At 49.0% G+C, this 17,923-nt stretch overlaps 1 protein-coding gene across 3 annotated transcripts in view; it reads left to right on the forward strand.

Moving 5' to 3' along the window:
• LOC129384164 (uncharacterized) overlaps positions 1-17,923 on the forward strand; it is a 145,053-nt gene that overhangs the window by 68,521 nt on the left and 58,609 nt on the right. For 2 of the 3 annotated variants that reach the window (XR_011890075.1, XM_072284274.1), the window contains one exon: positions 10,517-10,669. The exons of the other annotated variant lie outside the window; for it this stretch is intronic. Coding sequence is in view for 1 of the 2 variants with exons in the window: in XM_072284274.1 (XP_072140375.1) it covers positions 10,517-10,669 (153 nt within the window). In the remaining variant the exon portion in view is untranslated. The remainder of the gene's footprint in view (positions 1-10,516; positions 10,670-17,923) is intronic. 3 annotated transcript variants of the gene reach the window in all.

Below are 17,923 nucleotides of genomic sequence, written 5' to 3' on the forward strand. Positions count from 1 at the left end.
TTCGAAGTTAGCTCTCTTAGTCTCTACTTATTTTTTTTTAGTCTTCGGAAGTTTCAAAACGCAGTATTAAAGTGAATATTTAGCAATAAGGGGTCACTGATACCCGGTAAGTTATGGATGGCAGAGGCATAATCGGGACGATTGGTTAGGATCAAATCGAGAATGTTTGCGGAAGTGGATGTTAATCTCGTGGCTTGTGTGACTAATTGACTTAATGAAACTGTAGTACAAATACCCAAGAAATCTTTTGAATCAGAAGAAGAAAAGTTAGGTATACCACTGTTCCAAACTATATTAGGAAAATTAGTCACCAAATAAGAAAAGAGGTGGAGAAGGAAACTTTGTCGCAATGGTACTAATTATATCATGCAATTCATTGGTAAATGCGGGTGACGAGGAAGGTGGACGATAGCAAACATTTAAAATTACCTTTTGATGGCTCAGAGTGGCTGTAGCCCACACCGATTCTAGATTGGTGCTGATGTGAATGGGTGACGATGGGATGCGTTTCGAAAGGGCAAGAAGTACGCCGCCACCGTGGCGCTCTGCTCGGTCACAGTGATATATCGTGACTTGTTTGCTACCATCAAACAGTTCTGAGTCTTGAATGTCGTTCGAGAGCCACGTTTCAGTTAAAGCTATTATATGGGCTGAACACGTGCGAATTGCGGATGATAATGAGTCATTGTTTTTCAGAACACTTCTGATGTTAGTGTAAAGGATGCTGACTTGATTATTTTGAGCATGCCCACTGCCCCTCGCGTGTCCCTAGGTAGGAACGTGTTGCGAGGCAGCTGAAACATGGTTTAGGCTGACGTTGCGTCTTGACATCTCCTAAATACTATTCGAGTTAGAATGGTATATGTAGCATTTGTTGTTTAGTAGCAGTCTTGTGGCTGAGTTTAAACTGTGGCGAGTCTGGTTGTGATTTCGCAAACTCAATTAGTTTATTACGGGCAAGTCGAGTTGCGGGTGAAAAGTCCTCATTAACTGCAATGTTGCTAGGTCTTAACTGCGCGCGTGATGAAAGTACTGATTCTTTCGCTTTGTAGTTAGTACATTTAGCAATTATCGGGCGACATTTGTTAGCTTGGTAAGTGCCGAGCCGGTGGGCTCGCTGAATTGAATTGTTGGGAAAAGAGCCAAGAGCGGCGTTAAGTACTGAGGTTAGTTTTTCTTCTGTCTGTTGCCAGGTTTCTTTCGAGTCAGGTAGGCCATGAAATATTACATTATCGCGACGAGACCTGTCCTCGAGATCATCCAGACGCGATACTAAGGAGCTGTTCTGAGCAGCGAGGCTATCTACGTTGTCTTGCATGCGCGTTAGGTTAGTGTCGAAACGGTCAAGCGATTTTGATTTTTCTTCTAAATCGTCAAGCCTTTTCTTGATACCTGCTAGCTCAGTTTGTATGTTTTTCTGTCCGTTTTTAATGGCTTTGACATCTGAAACATGTTCGGTTTGACACTTCGAAGACTGTAGTGAACGAGAGTGTACGTCCTTAAGCAGTTTAAACCTGATCTTCATTTGGTCTGCGGGATAATCATGTAAATCATCCAGTTCAGATAAGGCGATAGTACCTGTGTTAGGTCCAGGGTTAGATTCAATGTCTCCAGCGCATAACAATAAAATCGTCATTGCGTAGCACTGGAGCAACGACTCGAACAACACTCGTGGGCACGGGAAGACAATCAGGCAGAGTTCATCACTTTTTTTTAGTGTATAGCAAGAACCGCGTACGCACCTGCATCGCAAAAACGTGCTGATTAAGTACAACGCTGCCAACGCTGGTCCCGTGCCCACTGAAGAGCGTGCCAGAGTACCAGCTGTTTAAATTCGCAGGCAGAAGTGATGACTTTGACGATGGCGCTGGGCAGACTGGCGGGAGCTGTGCAACGGAAGTTGAATCCAGAAATGGACCATCGGGGTAGGAGCCATGGTTGTAGTCGAAGCTCGGCAACGGTGAGGTAAGGCTGGTCCGGGATTCGGGAGCTGACGAGAGCCAAGCAAGGGCTAGCGATAACACCGCCTGCATCGCAAAAACGTGCCGATTAAGCACAACGCTGCCAACGCTGGTCCCGTGCCCACTCTGCTTCCTACAAGAGAAGCTTTTCGACAGAGAGGCCTTTGTGACTCCGAGGAGGGCCTCCGCCAAGGAGCTGACGAAAGAACTTCAGCATACAGCAGCAACGATGCCGCAGAGTCACCGACCACAACTAGTAACATTCCCTCCTCATCAAACGCTCCTGCAGGCTTGCAGCACAACCAAGAACCTGCTTTCAGAAGGTCAACCCGAGAACGAAGGCCCCCACAGAGGCTTACTTAGAATCGAAGCTTTGTGCAAGTTACCTAAATCGCGTTCTAAATGTTCGTTTCTACTAAGGTTCTTTCCTGCGTTTTTTTCCTCCTCTGAAAGAAAAGGGGATGCATCGCATCCATCGCATCTGGCGCAGCGCTGGCTTCGCATCTACGGCACGTTCGACGTGAGCGATATCGGTATCGCACATGACACATGGTGGTCAGGGAATACACACTCTCCCACTTAGTGTATATATACACGGCTGTTGAATAAACGGGGACGCTTTCCGCTCCCCTTGCTTGGAACCTCTGGTCATGTCTTGCCTGTGGCACCGCACGATACAAGGTTAAAGCATGTATGAATGAGTTTATGATCGCTGATTTCACGGAGATAAGAAACAGCGTTCAGGCTCTCGCGGTGGCTAGATAGTACGAGGTCAAGGAATGTTAGCAGTATCTCCGGCAATGCGTGTAGGCTGGGTTACTAGTTGGGCTAGGTTAAAATTTAAGCAGACATCGATAAATTCACGGGATTCATCCAGTCTAAATATAGGTCGATGAGTGGCGCACCAATTTATGCCAGGATAGTTCAAATCCCTAAAAAGAAGGATGTGTGTCGTAGGGCGTCTAGTTTTAAGTTCGTTCAAAATGTTGTGAAGTTTGCGGGGGAATTCGGGGCTATTATGAGGGGGTCTATAACAAACGCCAATTAATATAGACACTGATGTGGCGCGACAAAGGAGCCATAATATTTCAAGGACTGATGAGATGTTGATGTGGGAACACTGCAGCTGATTGCTTATAGCAATAAGGACGCCACCCCCTCGAGAGTCTCTGTGGTCAGCACGGAAAACAATAAAGTTTGGTAGGTTGCAAAGAACTTAAGACAAACTTCGGACAGGCCGCCATTGGAATCTGAACCTGGTAATATCTAGTGAGGCGATATCTAGTGAGGCGAGTCTAGCACTGCTATTGGAGGATTTAGAAGGCAGTAAATGGGATATAATAGGGCTCGGTGAAGTTAGGAGGACAAATGAAACATATACAGTGCTAAAAATCGGGCACGTCCTGTGCTACCGGGGCTTAGCGGAGAGACGAGAACTAGGAGTCGGATTCCTTATTCATAAGAATATAGCTGGTAACATACAGGAATTCCATAGCATTAACGAGAGGGTGGCAGGTCTTGTGAAACTTAATAACATGTACAAATTGAAGGTCGTACAGGTCTACGCCCCTAAATCCAGTCATGATGACCAGGAAGTCGAAAGCTTCTTTGAGGACGTGGAATCCGGTAATGGGCAAAGTCATAACAAGATATATTATACTTTTGGGCGACTTCAATGCCGAGGTAGGCAAAAAGCAGGCTGGAGACAAGTCAGTGGGGGAATATGGCATAGGAACTTGGAATAGCAGGGGAGAGTTATTAGTAGACTTTGCAGAACAGAACGATATGCGCATAATGAAAACCTTCTTCCGCAAGCGGGATAACCGAAAGTGGCCGGGGAGGAGCCCGAATGTCGAGACTAGAAATGAAATAGACTTTATATTCTGCGCTAACCCTGGCATCATAGAAGATGTGGACCTGCTCGGCAAGGTGCGTTGCAGTGACCATAGGATGGTAAGAACTCGAATTAGCCTAGACTTGAGGAGGGAACGGAAGAAACTCGTACATAAGAAGCCGATCAATGAGTTAGCGGTAAGAGGAAAAATAGAGCAATTCCGGATCAAGCTACAGAACAGGCATTCGGCTTTAACTCGGGAAGAGGACCTTAGTGTTGAAACAATGAACGACCATCTTATAGGCATCAATAAGGATTGTAAACTAGAAGTCGGTGGTAACTCCGTTAGACAGGATACCAGTAAGTTATCGCAGGAGACGAAAGATCTGATCAAGAAACGCCAATGTCTGTGTTATAATATACGGTACGCCGGCATAGAAGCATAAACATATGAAGACAGTGTGCCGTGCGGTGGCGAAGAGGACCATCATGAGCATCGACACCAATTTGGGAGCGTCGGCAGTGGCGCCTCAAAAAGCGTGGCGCGAGAGAGTGTGGCCCGTGGCCCCGTGGCGTGAGAAGTGCGCGAGGTTCGGCGTTCGACGGCAAAGAGCTTCCTCGCTGCGCGTCTGGCCCATAGGAGCTATCGCTGCCCGCGTCACTACGCCACACCCCAGTCAACGCTGTCGGCCGCTGAGAGGTTACCTCGCCCCGCCCTTCCGCTGGGCACTGGTCCAGGAGGGCTGGCGGTCCTGAACCGGGGCGATAGAGCGTTCGAGTAAGCGGCCACAGGGCTACCCCGCCAGCTGTGAATGCGACCCGGTGACTGCGGCCGTGGGCTCCCGAGCGCACACCCCGCCGGAGGGAAACCGGGCACGCGGAGGCTCCCGTCTACCGACTGTTGAGCAGGGCCACCTGAGCCCCGCGAGGCTGTCCGACCTGGCCGTCCGACCTGGCCGTCCGACCTGGCCGTCCGACCTGGCCGTCCGACCCGGCCGTCCGACCCGGCCGTCCGACCCGGCCGTCCGACCCGGCCGTCCTACACGGCCGTCCTACACGGCCGTCCTACACGGCCGTCCTACACGGCCGTCCTACACGGCCGTCCGACCCGGCCGTCCTACACGGCCGTCCGACCCGGCCGGCCGACACTGCTGGCCGACACTGCTGTCCGAGCCCACTGGCCGACATCGGTTCCACGAGGTCTCAGACACGGCGACACACGCTTCCGCCGGAACTGTAGGCCAATCATAATCCACCGATCCATAGATATAGTGCATGTCGTCTATGAGGCATTTTGGGGAACTGTCACGTGTGTGTACCGTTATTTGTGTTGTGTGTGTCAATACAAGTGTGATGTGTGTTTGTGCTTCCGACTGCTGCTTCTCCCTTTTTCTGGAGTGATCTGGCCCCAATAACATCACAAACTGGCGAGCCTGCCAGGATTCACTCGTAAATACAGTGAAAGAGGGCAGTTTCGCTTTAGCGCAGACACACATTAGTAGACGGCACCATGGATTTAGAGAAAATCACGGCTATAGGACTCCATATGGGATTGTCAGGCGCACAACTTCGCAGATGGATTGAGGCCGAACAGGCAAAACAAAGGGACGAGAGAGCTGCGGAGCGAGAGGCAACCAAGGAAGCTGCTGAATTAGCGCGTTTAGCTGACGAGAGGCAGCGTGAGATCCTCCAGCTAAAGCTGCATCTTCAGGAAGGAGCTCGGAATGTGCCGGCAGCGGCTTCTGAAATTTTGACTGCGCCCAGCACCTCCGCACCATCCCTCAATCCACAGAAGGTACTTCCTTTGTTCGACGAGAAACGCTATGACTTACACGCGTATTTACAGCGATTTGAGCGCATAGGAACAGGACAGGAGTGGCCACAAGAAAAATGGGCTCTTGCTGTGAGCATGTGTCTAACTGGTGAAGCGTTAACTGTGACCGGTGGGATGACTGCCGCCGATTCATTAGATTACCCGAAGGTAAAGAAATCTTTGCTACAGAGGTTTCAATTGACGGCTCAAGGCTACCAAGAGAAGTTTGGGAAAGCACGAACAGTAGAGGGCAAAACTGGAAGACAGTCAGCAGCAAGAATTTCAGCTTATTTTGACCATTGGATTGAGATGGCTAATGTGCCTAAAACATATGAAGGTCTACGAGATCAAATGATCTCTGAACAGTTTCTGCGCTGTTGTGAGCCAAAGCTAGTCATTTTCTTGAAGGAGCGAGAGTGCAAATCCCTTGACGAACTTGCTAGCTTGACGGATCGCTTTCTTGAAGCGCAGAACTGGACAAACCTAGGAAAGGGTCCCGATAACACAAAGGATTCTAGTGGGAAAAACATTGAAGCGCCCAGGAAACCGCAACTTATGTGCACTCTCTGTCACCGGTTTGGACATTTGGCTCCTGACTGCCGTGCCCCACCTAAGCGTATGCTGAAGTGTGAGTTGTGCGACAGAACGGGACATACAGCTGAAAATTGCCGAACTTACAAACCAAGTTCTGCGTGTGCACTCACAGAATCTCAACCAGTCTGGATTCGTCCAGTGAAAGAATCAAAGCGTCCAGGAAAGAAGACTCGCCGATCAAGTGACAGCGACGACAAAACCCTGGGACTGCTGTAACTTTCCTCATCGACGGGATGCCAGTGGTTGAAGGCCGACTGCTAGGAAGAAGTGTGCGTATATTACGAGACACCGGTTGTAATACCGCAATTGTCATACGAGAACTCGTTCCATAGGTGTATATGACGGGAAGAACGAGCAACGTTGTTTTTCTGGACGGCTCAACAAGCTACCTGCCTGAAGCTGTCGTGCTAGTGCACATGCCGTACTTTACAGGCGAATTAACCGTGACATGTATGGACGAGCCCCTCTACGACGTTATTCTCGGAAATCTTCCAGGCATCAGAGCACAATACGATCCGGACTCTGACTGGATGCACCCCGCTGCTCCCAACGCGGAGTCATCGTCGATAGAAAGGAAGCTGACTAAGACGCCTAGGAAGCCTCAGCATGTATCGAGCGTGGCTGAAGTCAGAACTGAAGAACAAGGCAAGATTCGTCCCTTGTGAATTCCGACAATCGTCTTACGTGACGTAACAAAATGACAACTAATTGAAGAACAGCGGAAAGACCCGACGCTGAAACATAGTTTTGCCAAAGTGAGCAAGTCGTTTAACTCGGGAAAGGGTCACAGCTACGAATTCGTCGAAGAAAAAGGAGTGTTGTATCGCATTTTCCGCCTGGCTACTGGCAGACCCTTTAAGCAGGTGGTCATACCAAAAGCATTTATACATGGCGTATTAGAAGTGGCCCATGAAAACATTATGCCAGGACATAAAGGTATCAGGAGAACAACCGATCGTGTCCTACAAGGATTTTATTGGCCAGGTGTACACAGAGACGTAAAACACTTCGTGAATTCGTGCGACAAGTGCCAAAAGACAACCGCTAAAGGGAAAGTACAGGCCGCTCCACCTCCTCGTCAGTATGTGTTTGTGTGTGCGTGCAAGAATACAAGTTCGTTCGGTCCTGAAGTCTTAGAAGCGCCGACACAAGGCCCTCCGAAGTCGAGAAAGCGCCGTGGACCAGGCCAGCGGAAACAAGCCCACACAGGAGCACCCCAAGCACGTGAACAACCGAGTGTGCGCTGGAGTCTCCTTTTGGCAGGAGTATTATTGTACTGTTAACTACACAAAAGGTTGTGACTATGTCGGAGCTGACTACTTGAGTCGAGTCGCGTGTAATCACCTGTTAATATATCAAAATGCGATTAGACAATGCGACCACTCAAGCGCTTGTGTTTATTTGAAACCGGACAGACCTGTGCATTAGTACTTTAACTGGGCGCAATGCCCTGTGAACAATATGTGTCGTCTGCTTATATGAACAATCGGACAAACGTACACGACAATTTTTCTTTTTCCTTTCTTTTCATCCCGCGTCCTTGTGTTAGAATAGTTGTGAACAACTTTCTCGAAAAGGGGGGGTATTGTTGTAATACACGGTACGCGGGAGTGGAAGCATAAACATATGAAGACAGTGCGCTGTGCGGTGGCGAAGAGGACCATCATCATCATCGACACCAATTTGGGAGCGTCGGCAGTGGCGCCTCAAAAAGCGTGGCGCGTGAGAGTGTGGCCCATGGCCCCGTGGCGTGAGCAGTGCGCGAGGTTCAGCGTTCGACGGCAAAGAGCTTCCTCGCTGGGCGTCTGGCCCATAGGGGCTATCACCGCCCGCGTCACTACGCCACACCCCAGTCAACGCTGTCACCCGCTGAGAACAGCGGGCGACCTCGTCCCGCTCTTCCGCTAGGCACTGGTGCAGGAGGGCTGGTGGTCCTGAACCGGGGCGATCGAGCGTTCCAGTGAGCGGCCACAGGGCTACCCCGCCAGCTGTGGACGCGACCCGGTGACTGCGGCCGTGGGTTCCCGAGCGCATACCCCGCCGGAGGGAAACCGGGCACGCCGAGGCTCCCGTCTATCGACTGTTGAGCAGGGCCACCTGAGCCCCGCCAGGCGGTCCGACCCGGCTGTCCGACCCGGCCTGCCGACACTGCTGTCCGACAACGGTTCCACGAGGTCTCAGACACGGCGACACACGCTTCCGCTCGAACTGTAGGCCAATCATAATCCACCGATCCATAGATATAGTGCATGTCGTCTATGAAGCATTTTGGGGAACTGTCACGTGTGTGTGCCGTTATCTGTGTTGTGCGCGTCAATTCAAGTCTGATGTGTGTTTCTGCTTCAGCGTGCTGCTTCTCCCTTTTTCTGGAGTGATGCGGCCCCAATAACATCACAGTCTGAAAGCCTCTCACCCAGCAGCTAGAATAGAACTGGCAGAACTTTCGAAGTTAATGAACAAGGGTAAGATAGCTGGCATAAGGAAGTATAATATGGATAGAATTTATTGTGCTCTCAGGAACGGAGGAACACAAAAAGCAGTGAAGAAGAAACTAGGAATTGGCAAGAATCAGATGTATGCGTTGAGAGACAAAGCCGGCAATATCATTACTAATATGGATAATACAGTTCAAGTGGCTGACGAGTTCCATAGAGATTTATACAGTACCAGTGGCACCCACGACGATAATGGAAGAGAGAACAGTCTAGAGGAATTTAAAGTCCTACAAGTAACGCCCGAAGAAGTAAAGAAAGCCTTGGGAGCTATGCAAAGGGGGAAGGCAGCTGGGGAGGATCTGGTAACAGCAGATTTGTTGAAAGATGGCGGGCAGGTTGTTCTTCTAGAAAAAGTGGGCACCCTGTATACGCAATGCATCATGACCTCGAGCGTACTGGATTCTTGGAAGAACGCTAACATAATCCTAATCCATAAGAAAGAGGACGCCAAAGACTTGAAAAGTTATACACCGATCAGCTTACTGTCCGTTGCCTACAAAGCATTTACTAAGGTAATCGCAAATAGAATCAGGGACACATTAGACTTCTGTCAATCAAAGGACCAGACAGGATCCCTTAAAGGCTACTCAGCAATAGCCCATATTCACACTATCAATCAGGTGATAGAGAAATGTGCGGAATATAACCAACCCTTATATACAGCTCTCATTGATTACGAGAAAGCGTTTGATTCAATGGAAGCCTCAGCAGTCACGTTGGCATTACGGAATCAGGGTGTAGACGAGCCGTATGTAAAAATGTTGAATGATATGTATAGCGGCTCCACAGCCACCGTAGTCCTCCATAAAGAAAGCAACAAAATCCCAATAAAGAAAGGCGTCAGGCAGAAAGATACGATCTCTCCAACGCTATTCACAGCGTCTTTACAGGAGGTATTCAGAGACCTGGATTGGGAAGAATTGGGGATAAGAATTAACGGAGAATACCTTACTAACTTGCGATTCGCTGATGATATTGAATTGCTTAGCAACTCAGAATACCAATTGCAACGCATGCTCACTGACCTGGAGAGGCAAAGCCGAAGGGTGGGTCTAAGAATTAATCTGCAGAAAACTAAAGTAATGTTTAACAGTCTAGGAAGGGAACAGCAGTTTACAATAGGTAGTGAGGCACTGGAAGTGGTAAGGGAATACATATGCTTAGGACAGGTAGTGACTGCGGATCCGGATCATGAGACTGAAATAATCAGAAGAATAAGAATGGGCTGGGGTGCATTTGGCAGGCATTCTCAGATCATGAACAGCAGGTTGCCATTATCCCCCAAGAGAAAAGTTTATAGTAGCTGTGCCTTACCAGTACTGGCGCATGGGGCAGAAACCTGGAGGCTTACGAAAAGGGTTCTACTTAAATTGAGGACGACGCAACGAGCTATGGGAAGAAGAATGATGGCTGTAACGTTATGGGATAAGAAAAGGGCAAATTGGGTGAGAGAACAAACGCGGTTTAATGACATGTTATTTGAAATCAAGAAAAAGAAATGGGCATTGGCAGGACATGTAATGAGAAGAAAAGATAACCTATGGTCATTAAGGGTTACGGACAGGATTCCAAGGGAAGGGAAGCGCAGCAGGGGTCGGCATAAAGTTAGGTGGGTGGATGAGATTAAGAAGTTTGCAGGGACGACATGACCACAATTAGTACATGACCGGGGTAGTTGGAGAAGTATGGGAGAGGCCTTTTCCCTGCAGTGGGCGTAAGCAGGCTGCTGCTGCTGCTGCTGATGATGATGATGAAAAAGCGGGTTTTGAAGACACGTACTGCCTAAACCAACATGCCTCATTTTCTTTTCGTTACACAGGGCTACCAGAATGGACTAGAATTCGGCCGCTACGACGGACTGGATTGGAGCGTTGCAAATGACACCCTCTACTTTCATAACGATAAGTACAACACCTGCAAAGTAATGCAGATACATCTTTTCGCAAATGATGCTACAAAACTTTTCTTGAACGTGAGTATTCTGCCTGACGTAATAACGGATGTTTTTTTTTCGTTAAGCGTATGTAAGGAGGCATTTAAGCATAGGAAAGAAGATAATGGTTCAAGTGAAAACATCTTGCTGTCTGACATATTTCTTGTATGCTTTTTTATTAAATATACGTAAAAAGTTGTAAAAGGTAACATAAAATTAGTGAGAACACTAAGCGTAGAAATTAGCAAGATGATTGCCATGAAAGATAGGCCCTTCAGTGATAGGCCCTTCAGCCCTTCAGTTCAACTACGCCGAGGATTCAGAAGACAGATGTGTAACTAGCCGTGAGCTTAGAAGAGCTTTGTAAGAAGTGTCCCAGGGATAAGTGGCAGAAAATCATGGAATAATAGTCCGTTTAAATAATGATGCAGAGGCTAGTATACACGAAAAGCATGCGGCCCTTTATAGGCAATGCCTTAAGGCTTCAAGTATACGAGAGAGTTGGAAGATTTTCCACATCACGCTAATTCATATGAAGGAAGGCCTTAAAGAATTGAAGCACTATAAGCCCATTAGGAGGAAGCCGGTGCTTGCTATCAGTATTGTACAAAATATTCACCAACGTAGTTTCCAATAGACTGAGGGCTATACATAACTTCAATCAAGCCTAAGAACTGGGTATACTCAGGAAGCGGCATTCTACAATTAATCAGATGAATGACGTCAATGAGGCATTTCTGAGATGTACAACCGACTTCTTTGTATGACTTTCGGAGATGGGACAAATGCATTTGGTTCAAGGGCGATACCAGTAGTCATAGAGGCATGAAATACTCGATGAGTAAATGAAGCATATGTGAATGCCTTAGCAAGTGTCGATAGGGACTCCAGAGCTACGTTAATTTTCCACAAGAAAAATGACAAGATACCAATCGAAGAGGCCTCAGGCAAGAAAAGACCTCTCCAATGCTAAGCGCTGCATGCTTAGAAGTATTCTAGGAATTTAAGTGCGAAAGATTACGAGTGAAGGTCAACGGCGAATATTTATGCAACCAACAGTGTGCTCACGACATTATACTGTTTAGCATCGCTAGAGATGACTAGCAATAGAAGACTGCGGACGTGATCCGACAAAGTGTTAGAGCAGGACTGAAGATTAACGTGCAGCAGAAGACAAGGTAACGTTCAATAGCCTTGCCAGAAAACGAGAATACATGATTTACAGTCTGCCTTTATCATATGTGCAAGAGTATGTTTATATAGGTCAATTACTCAAAGGGGACTGTATTCATGAAAAGGAAATGTACAGAATACGCTCAACATCGTATGTTAGGAATAACAAAATCATTAGGGGGAGCTCACCATTGCAAAAGCGTCAAATGTACCATGAGTTAAAAAGCCAGTTAATACCGTAGCGCAAAACAGGAGGACCGCTCAGCCACGCTCAGCCGCCGGACAATAATGCTTTCGCATTCACAACTCATAGGTGTTTAGGTAACCTCAAATTTTCTTGCTTTTCTTTTCAAGAAAAGCAAGAAAATTTGCATTCCGCCTCATCCAGGTGTGTTCGCGGCGGCCGGGATTCGATCTCGCGACCTCGTGCTTAGTGGCGCAACGCCGTAGTGACTAAGCAACCACGCCGTTTCCGCGAATGTTTGTCGGCAAATCTGGACCCGCAGGCTACTCTCGACCCGCAACTTATGGACCCGCAGGGGCATTTACGTCAGCAGGCGTTTGGTGTGTTGCGACACCACGTATCCGAACACATGAGGGCTGGACCCTCCTGCGTGTAACCGTGAGGGGCTTAGCAGTGTCCGCGGAAAAGGGGATCCCGGGGGTTGAGACGATGCTGTGTGTTTGGACCTTTAAGGCCTCTCGGCGACGCAACGCACCCCTTTGGCCGCGGCTTCACGTCGATGGTACCTCAGGACTTACCGATCTGTGGGAAATCGCTAGTTGCCTTTTCCTATCCTCCTCTGCAATCTTCGTCTTTCTGTCTCACTTTTAACCTTCTCTCTTTTCTCCTGTCTTCTGCATTACTTCCCATTATCTAGGTAGCGAGAGTTAACCCTGTATGAGTAGCCTACTTAGGTTATGTCATATTCGGTTATAGAGGTAACGTACAGCTGGCGTTTGAAAGACCTGTTTCACAGCGCCCGCAGCGTACCCTTGTAAGACTCCATGGTGGGTCAGCCACCATCGAGTCTGAAATTTCCAAATATTTTTATGGGTAGTTCCTTCCCTCCACTCCCTGATCACCCTCAAAAAGAGGGCGCGCGGAAGATGTGGTCCTGTTCTTTGGATGTCAAAGACCGAAATTCCCGCGATTCCACGTCATTCACTTAGAAAAATCAGATAAACAAGTACGAAAAATCACCTTCTTTTCTAGTTTCCAAGTCTCTAACTGAGGTTCTTAGACCAAGTTGCAAGGCATCAAGAATGGCAAATGGCGGTCTCCTCCTGAAGGTCTATAATCAGAAACAGTACGGAAAGCTGCCCAGTCTAGTGTCATTTGGGGACGTTCAAGTTCCAGTAACCCCTCACCGCACGGCTTTTTCTTGGACGAAGATTTGCTAGAGCTGACAGAGGCTGAGCTCTTGGAGGGCTTTAGTGAGCAGAATGTTGTCAATGTCAAAAGAATTATCAGGCTGGATGGCAAAGAAATCCAGACCGAGCACCTAATCCTCACCTTCGCTTCAAGTGTCCTGCACGACTCTATCAAGGCCGGGTAGATCAAGCTCCGTGTTAGGCCACACGTGCCAAATCTCCCCAGATGTTTCAAATGAGAGCGTTTTGGCCATGGTTCGCTCAGCTACCGAGAGCGCCAAACTTGTGCCAAATGCAGTGACCAGCAACACACCTATGAAACTTGCGAGTTATATTGACTTCTTTGCTCGAGCGGAGCGTTATGCAATTTCTCACGAGCAGCAGTGATAGCGTTTGTAAGCTGGTTACGTCGTGCATTGCTGAAATTGCCATTAGCGGAATACGCCAAATGAGAATACACGTGAAGTAAGAGCACGCAATGGGTATAAGTCGACCCACTTCGTAAAATGGTCAGTGTCCACCAATAAATAAGGGTTGCCCTTAGGTGTACGGGGGAAAGGGCACATTACCTCTCACGCGACACTTTGCCAGGAGCTTTGAGTTAGAACTGGCTGCATCAAGCCCGGTGGGAGGCCAACACGTGGTTTTATTCGTTTACAAATTGAACGGCTTTGTGTATATAGTAAAACATCCTGCCGCATGCCTGGCGAAGTAGAACTCAACTGGCAAGTAGCAACTCAACTGGGAAGTAGCATGCAACTGGCTGACTCACCCTCCGATTCCTGTAGTAGAACAGCGCCTAGACCGTAGTAGGTAGCGTCTGTGTGTAGCACAAACGGCTTGTTTAAGTCTAGGAGTTTTAGAGCTGTGGTCTCAGCAATTACACTGATCAGTGTTCTAAATGCGTTGTGCTCAGAGTCACCCCAACTCCATTTTACGCCTTTCCGCGGTAGTTGAATAAGCGGAATTGTGAGATCTGCGTAGCGTGGTATGAAAGAACGGCAGAATCTAATCATTCCCAATAAACGCTGCAAGCTCTTGACCTCGTGCGGGCAATGATAGTCTGCAATGACGCGAAGCTGCACGTCATTAGGAAGAAGCTGACCATCGTTCACAATAAAACCTAGCAAGTCTACTCTTGACCACCCTAACTGGGCTTTTTTGGTTCACGGTAAATCCAACCCTGCAGTTTCTGAATAACGATGGCAAGGTGTTCTAAGTGCTCTTCAATAGTGCGCGAGAAGATGACATCAACCTTACATACTATAGCACGACTTTCTACCGCCCTTCGTAGAGAACAATATTCATTAGGCGTAGGAAACCACTACGTGAGCTCTTCAAGCCAAATGGCATGCGGACACATTCGAAGAGTCCTTTATAGCAAGTGAATTTAGGGATGTCAGCGGGTTCCATTTTAATTTGCGAAAATCACCGAGAGCACTCGACTGTAGTGAACACCGTTACACTATGCACACCTGGCAGAATCGACTGAATTAAGGGAAACGGAGAATCATCCCGAACCGTGGCATCTGTTAAGCGTCGATAGTCTACGCATAACCGAGCTGTGCCATCTTTTTGAGGCGCTAGAACTACACCAGAAGCCGAAGGCCTCTGAGACACTCACCACATCGGTGTGAATCATCTCCTCCAGGAACGCCCGCTTGTGCGCACTCAGTAATCCTGGGTTGCATTTCCAAGGTTGTGGATTTCCTTTATAGATGCGGTGACGCAGTACATGAGTGCAGCCTGGCTTTTCCGTGAACACGGCTGCGAACGGCTCCAGCGTGCACACGAGCTGTCGTTTCTGCGCATCCTCAAAAGCGCATTTCTCGACAAGAACTCGCAAGCCGCCGTTTCTCAAATCCAACACTGTTTTCGCGGGAATAAAATTCCCGCCAAGTAGCATGGGTATTGCCAACCCCGAGCAATAACTAAACGCTGTCGACATGTCTTGCTCCTTAGAGAGCGCACCGCTGCTCGTGCCGCTACTAATGCTCCGGTAGCAGCTCTCAAGCGCGTATTACATTGTGTGAGTTCGTCGGGCACACGCGAAAACTGTCATCTCGATAGAGGCACTGCCACCAGTATATAGAAGTGCGGATATCTCCGTGCCTGAAACATGTACCTTGATATCTGATACTGAACAAGAGCTAGCAGAGCTAGTGCGCTCTATGCGGCAAACTGAAAGAAGGTCAGTTTGCTCATCCTCGGTAAGTTGGGCCTCCGGCGGTGTTGGGGAGCTAGTTACCAGCGCGGGCAGTAGCTGTTTCCCCGGGTGGAAAAACGCCATGTCGAGGGCATCATTGGACATTAATGCAGGTATTGTTCATGCTGACCACAGCTGTTGCATGAGCCAGCCTGGTGTGCACCTTCCCAGTACCTTGTGAGTGCCTGCGGCCTATAAGTGGAACGAAAGGGACCTCCAGTGCCCAGAGGATTTCGTTGCCGGTTTGAGGGAGCGAACCGGTGTAGTGGTGGCAGAACGTTGACGCGCGAATCCCTGGTCGTGCAGGGCCCCTGCCGCCGTGAAGATTCCGCAAACGGGGCCAAGAGAACCGAGTTGTCCATGCGGGCCCACCACGTAAGTTCAGGGCCGGGGACAGTACTACAACGCTACTGTCCTAGTGTTTGTCGCCCTCACGGCACAGGCTGCCTCGAGGGGAACGTCGACAAGTGGTGGAGGAGCGTAGTGTTGCTCCCAAACGTGCGTCTTCGCGATTGCTTGGGCAAAGCCTGCAAGTTCCTCAAGGGAGGGGAATGGATAACCAGCGAGAAATGGTCTGAAGCGAGGGTGGCACCTTCGCAAAACATGTGAGACGTTAGCGGACTCGGTGGCAGTGAGATCAGTGCGTCGAAAGAGTTCCTGCATGGCCCGAAAATATTCTCGCACACCCTCATCTGGGTTTTGCGTTCGAGAGTCCAGTTCGCGTCGGATCCGGTAGCCATAGTATATCGGTAGGAACTCAGCGCAGAACACAGGGACGAATTGATCTCTGGACAGGAACGGAGTCTGCAGGCGCAGCCACTGTGCCGCGACACCACAATGAGCAATGGGCAGGACTCCTTTGAGCAAATTAAGCTTCGATCTGAGACACCCGAAACCGTCATATAAAAGGCCAAATCATCCAGAAAACCAATGACCGATTTCCCGGCGCCGTAGTCGCTAAATGTTGGAACGCCCGACGTCAGCTTCGTCAGCATCACGTGCTGCGCGCGCTCGTGTCCCGTGCGCGTGGCGGCGGTGATGTCTGCGAGCTGAGCTGTTAGTCTGGCACGGCGTAGTGATCGGGGCACAAAGGCGACTAGACCATTGCATACTGGCTTCACCAGCTCCAGCTCTGGTCACAGTCAAGACTCCGGGATGCTGTTCATCGACTTCGGAGATTGCATTGCGTGCCGAAGAGCGCGTCTCCATGGAAAACCATAAAGCAAACCAAAGAAAAGACGCAAAATATATAGGCTGTGACGAAGAAGATCGGCAGGCTGAAAAGCCCCGTTGCCGTCGTGTGGCTCGTACGCAGTTCGTTGGCTGGCTGCGCCCTACCTGCTGCAGCTGCGTTTGTTGCTGCTGCTCTACGAGCCGAAAAAACCCTCCTTACAATTGGTGGAGGTGCTGGGTACAACCGGAATTCTGGAACTTCGTGATCGGACACTGCAGCCCGTCTTCATAATGCAGGAAGAAGGACTACCACAACCACAACCCGCTGCCCCGGTGACTACCGCGGTGACCGAATAAACCCTCCTTACAATTGGTTGAGGTGCTGGGTAGGTGACGAAGAGCCGTAAATGCATCATCAGAGGCTACCGCTTAAGCACAAAGTTCATTGTCGCCTTGGAGAAGAAGGTTTAGTGGTGCGATCACAGTAGCGAAATTGCGAACGAAACGTCGAAAATAAGAGCATAGGCCAATGAAGCTGCGTAGTGCTTTCAAGTTAGTGGGCTTCGGAAATTCGGATACGGCGCGAAGTTTAGCTGGATCAGGAAGAATGCCTTCTTTGGAGACAACGTGGCCTAATATAGTCAGTTTTAGAGCTGCAAATCGGCACTTTTTTAAGTTAAGCTGGAAACCAGCATTCCGGAGACAGGTCAAAACTTGATGTAAACGCCGAAGATGGGTCGGAAAATCAGGGGAAAAGACGACAACGTCGTCGAGGTAGCAGAGTCAAGTATGCCACTTCAGGCCGCGTAGGATTCCGTTCATCATGCGTTCAAAGGTGGCGGGCGCATTGCACAGACCGAACGGCATTACAGTTAATTCATACAAGCCATCTGGTGTTACAAACGCGGTTTTAGAACAGTCAGCGTCAGCCATGGACATCTGCCAGTAGCCAGAGCGGAGATCTAAGAAGGAAAAAAACTCCGCTCCTTGCAAACAGTCAAGTGCGTCGTCATTAAGTGGCAACGGGTATGCATCCTTTCGAGTAAACTTGTTAAGCCTTCGATAATCGATGCAAAAATCGTATAGTGCCGTCTTTTTTTTAACTAGGACGACTGGTGACCCAGGGACGACTAGAAGGCTGGATGACACCGCACCTCTCCAACCACTTCCCTGCCCAGCTCAGCTATTTGACCGTGTCGGCATTGATATATACGGGCCTCTTCCATCTACTGGCGCTGGCAACCGATGGATTGTTGTCGCCGTGGATCATTTGACACGGTATGCTGAAATCGCCGCCTTGCCTGCCGCATCAGCAAAAGACATCGCCTCGTTCATTCTAAACAACTTCGTTCTCCGCCATGGCGCAC

Source organism: Dermacentor andersoni, chromosome 9 (genome assembly GCF_023375885.2).
Source record: "Dermacentor andersoni chromosome 9, qqDerAnde1_hic_scaffold, whole genome shotgun sequence".
NCBI lineage: Eukaryota > Metazoa > Arthropoda > Arachnida > Ixodida > Ixodidae > Dermacentor > Dermacentor andersoni.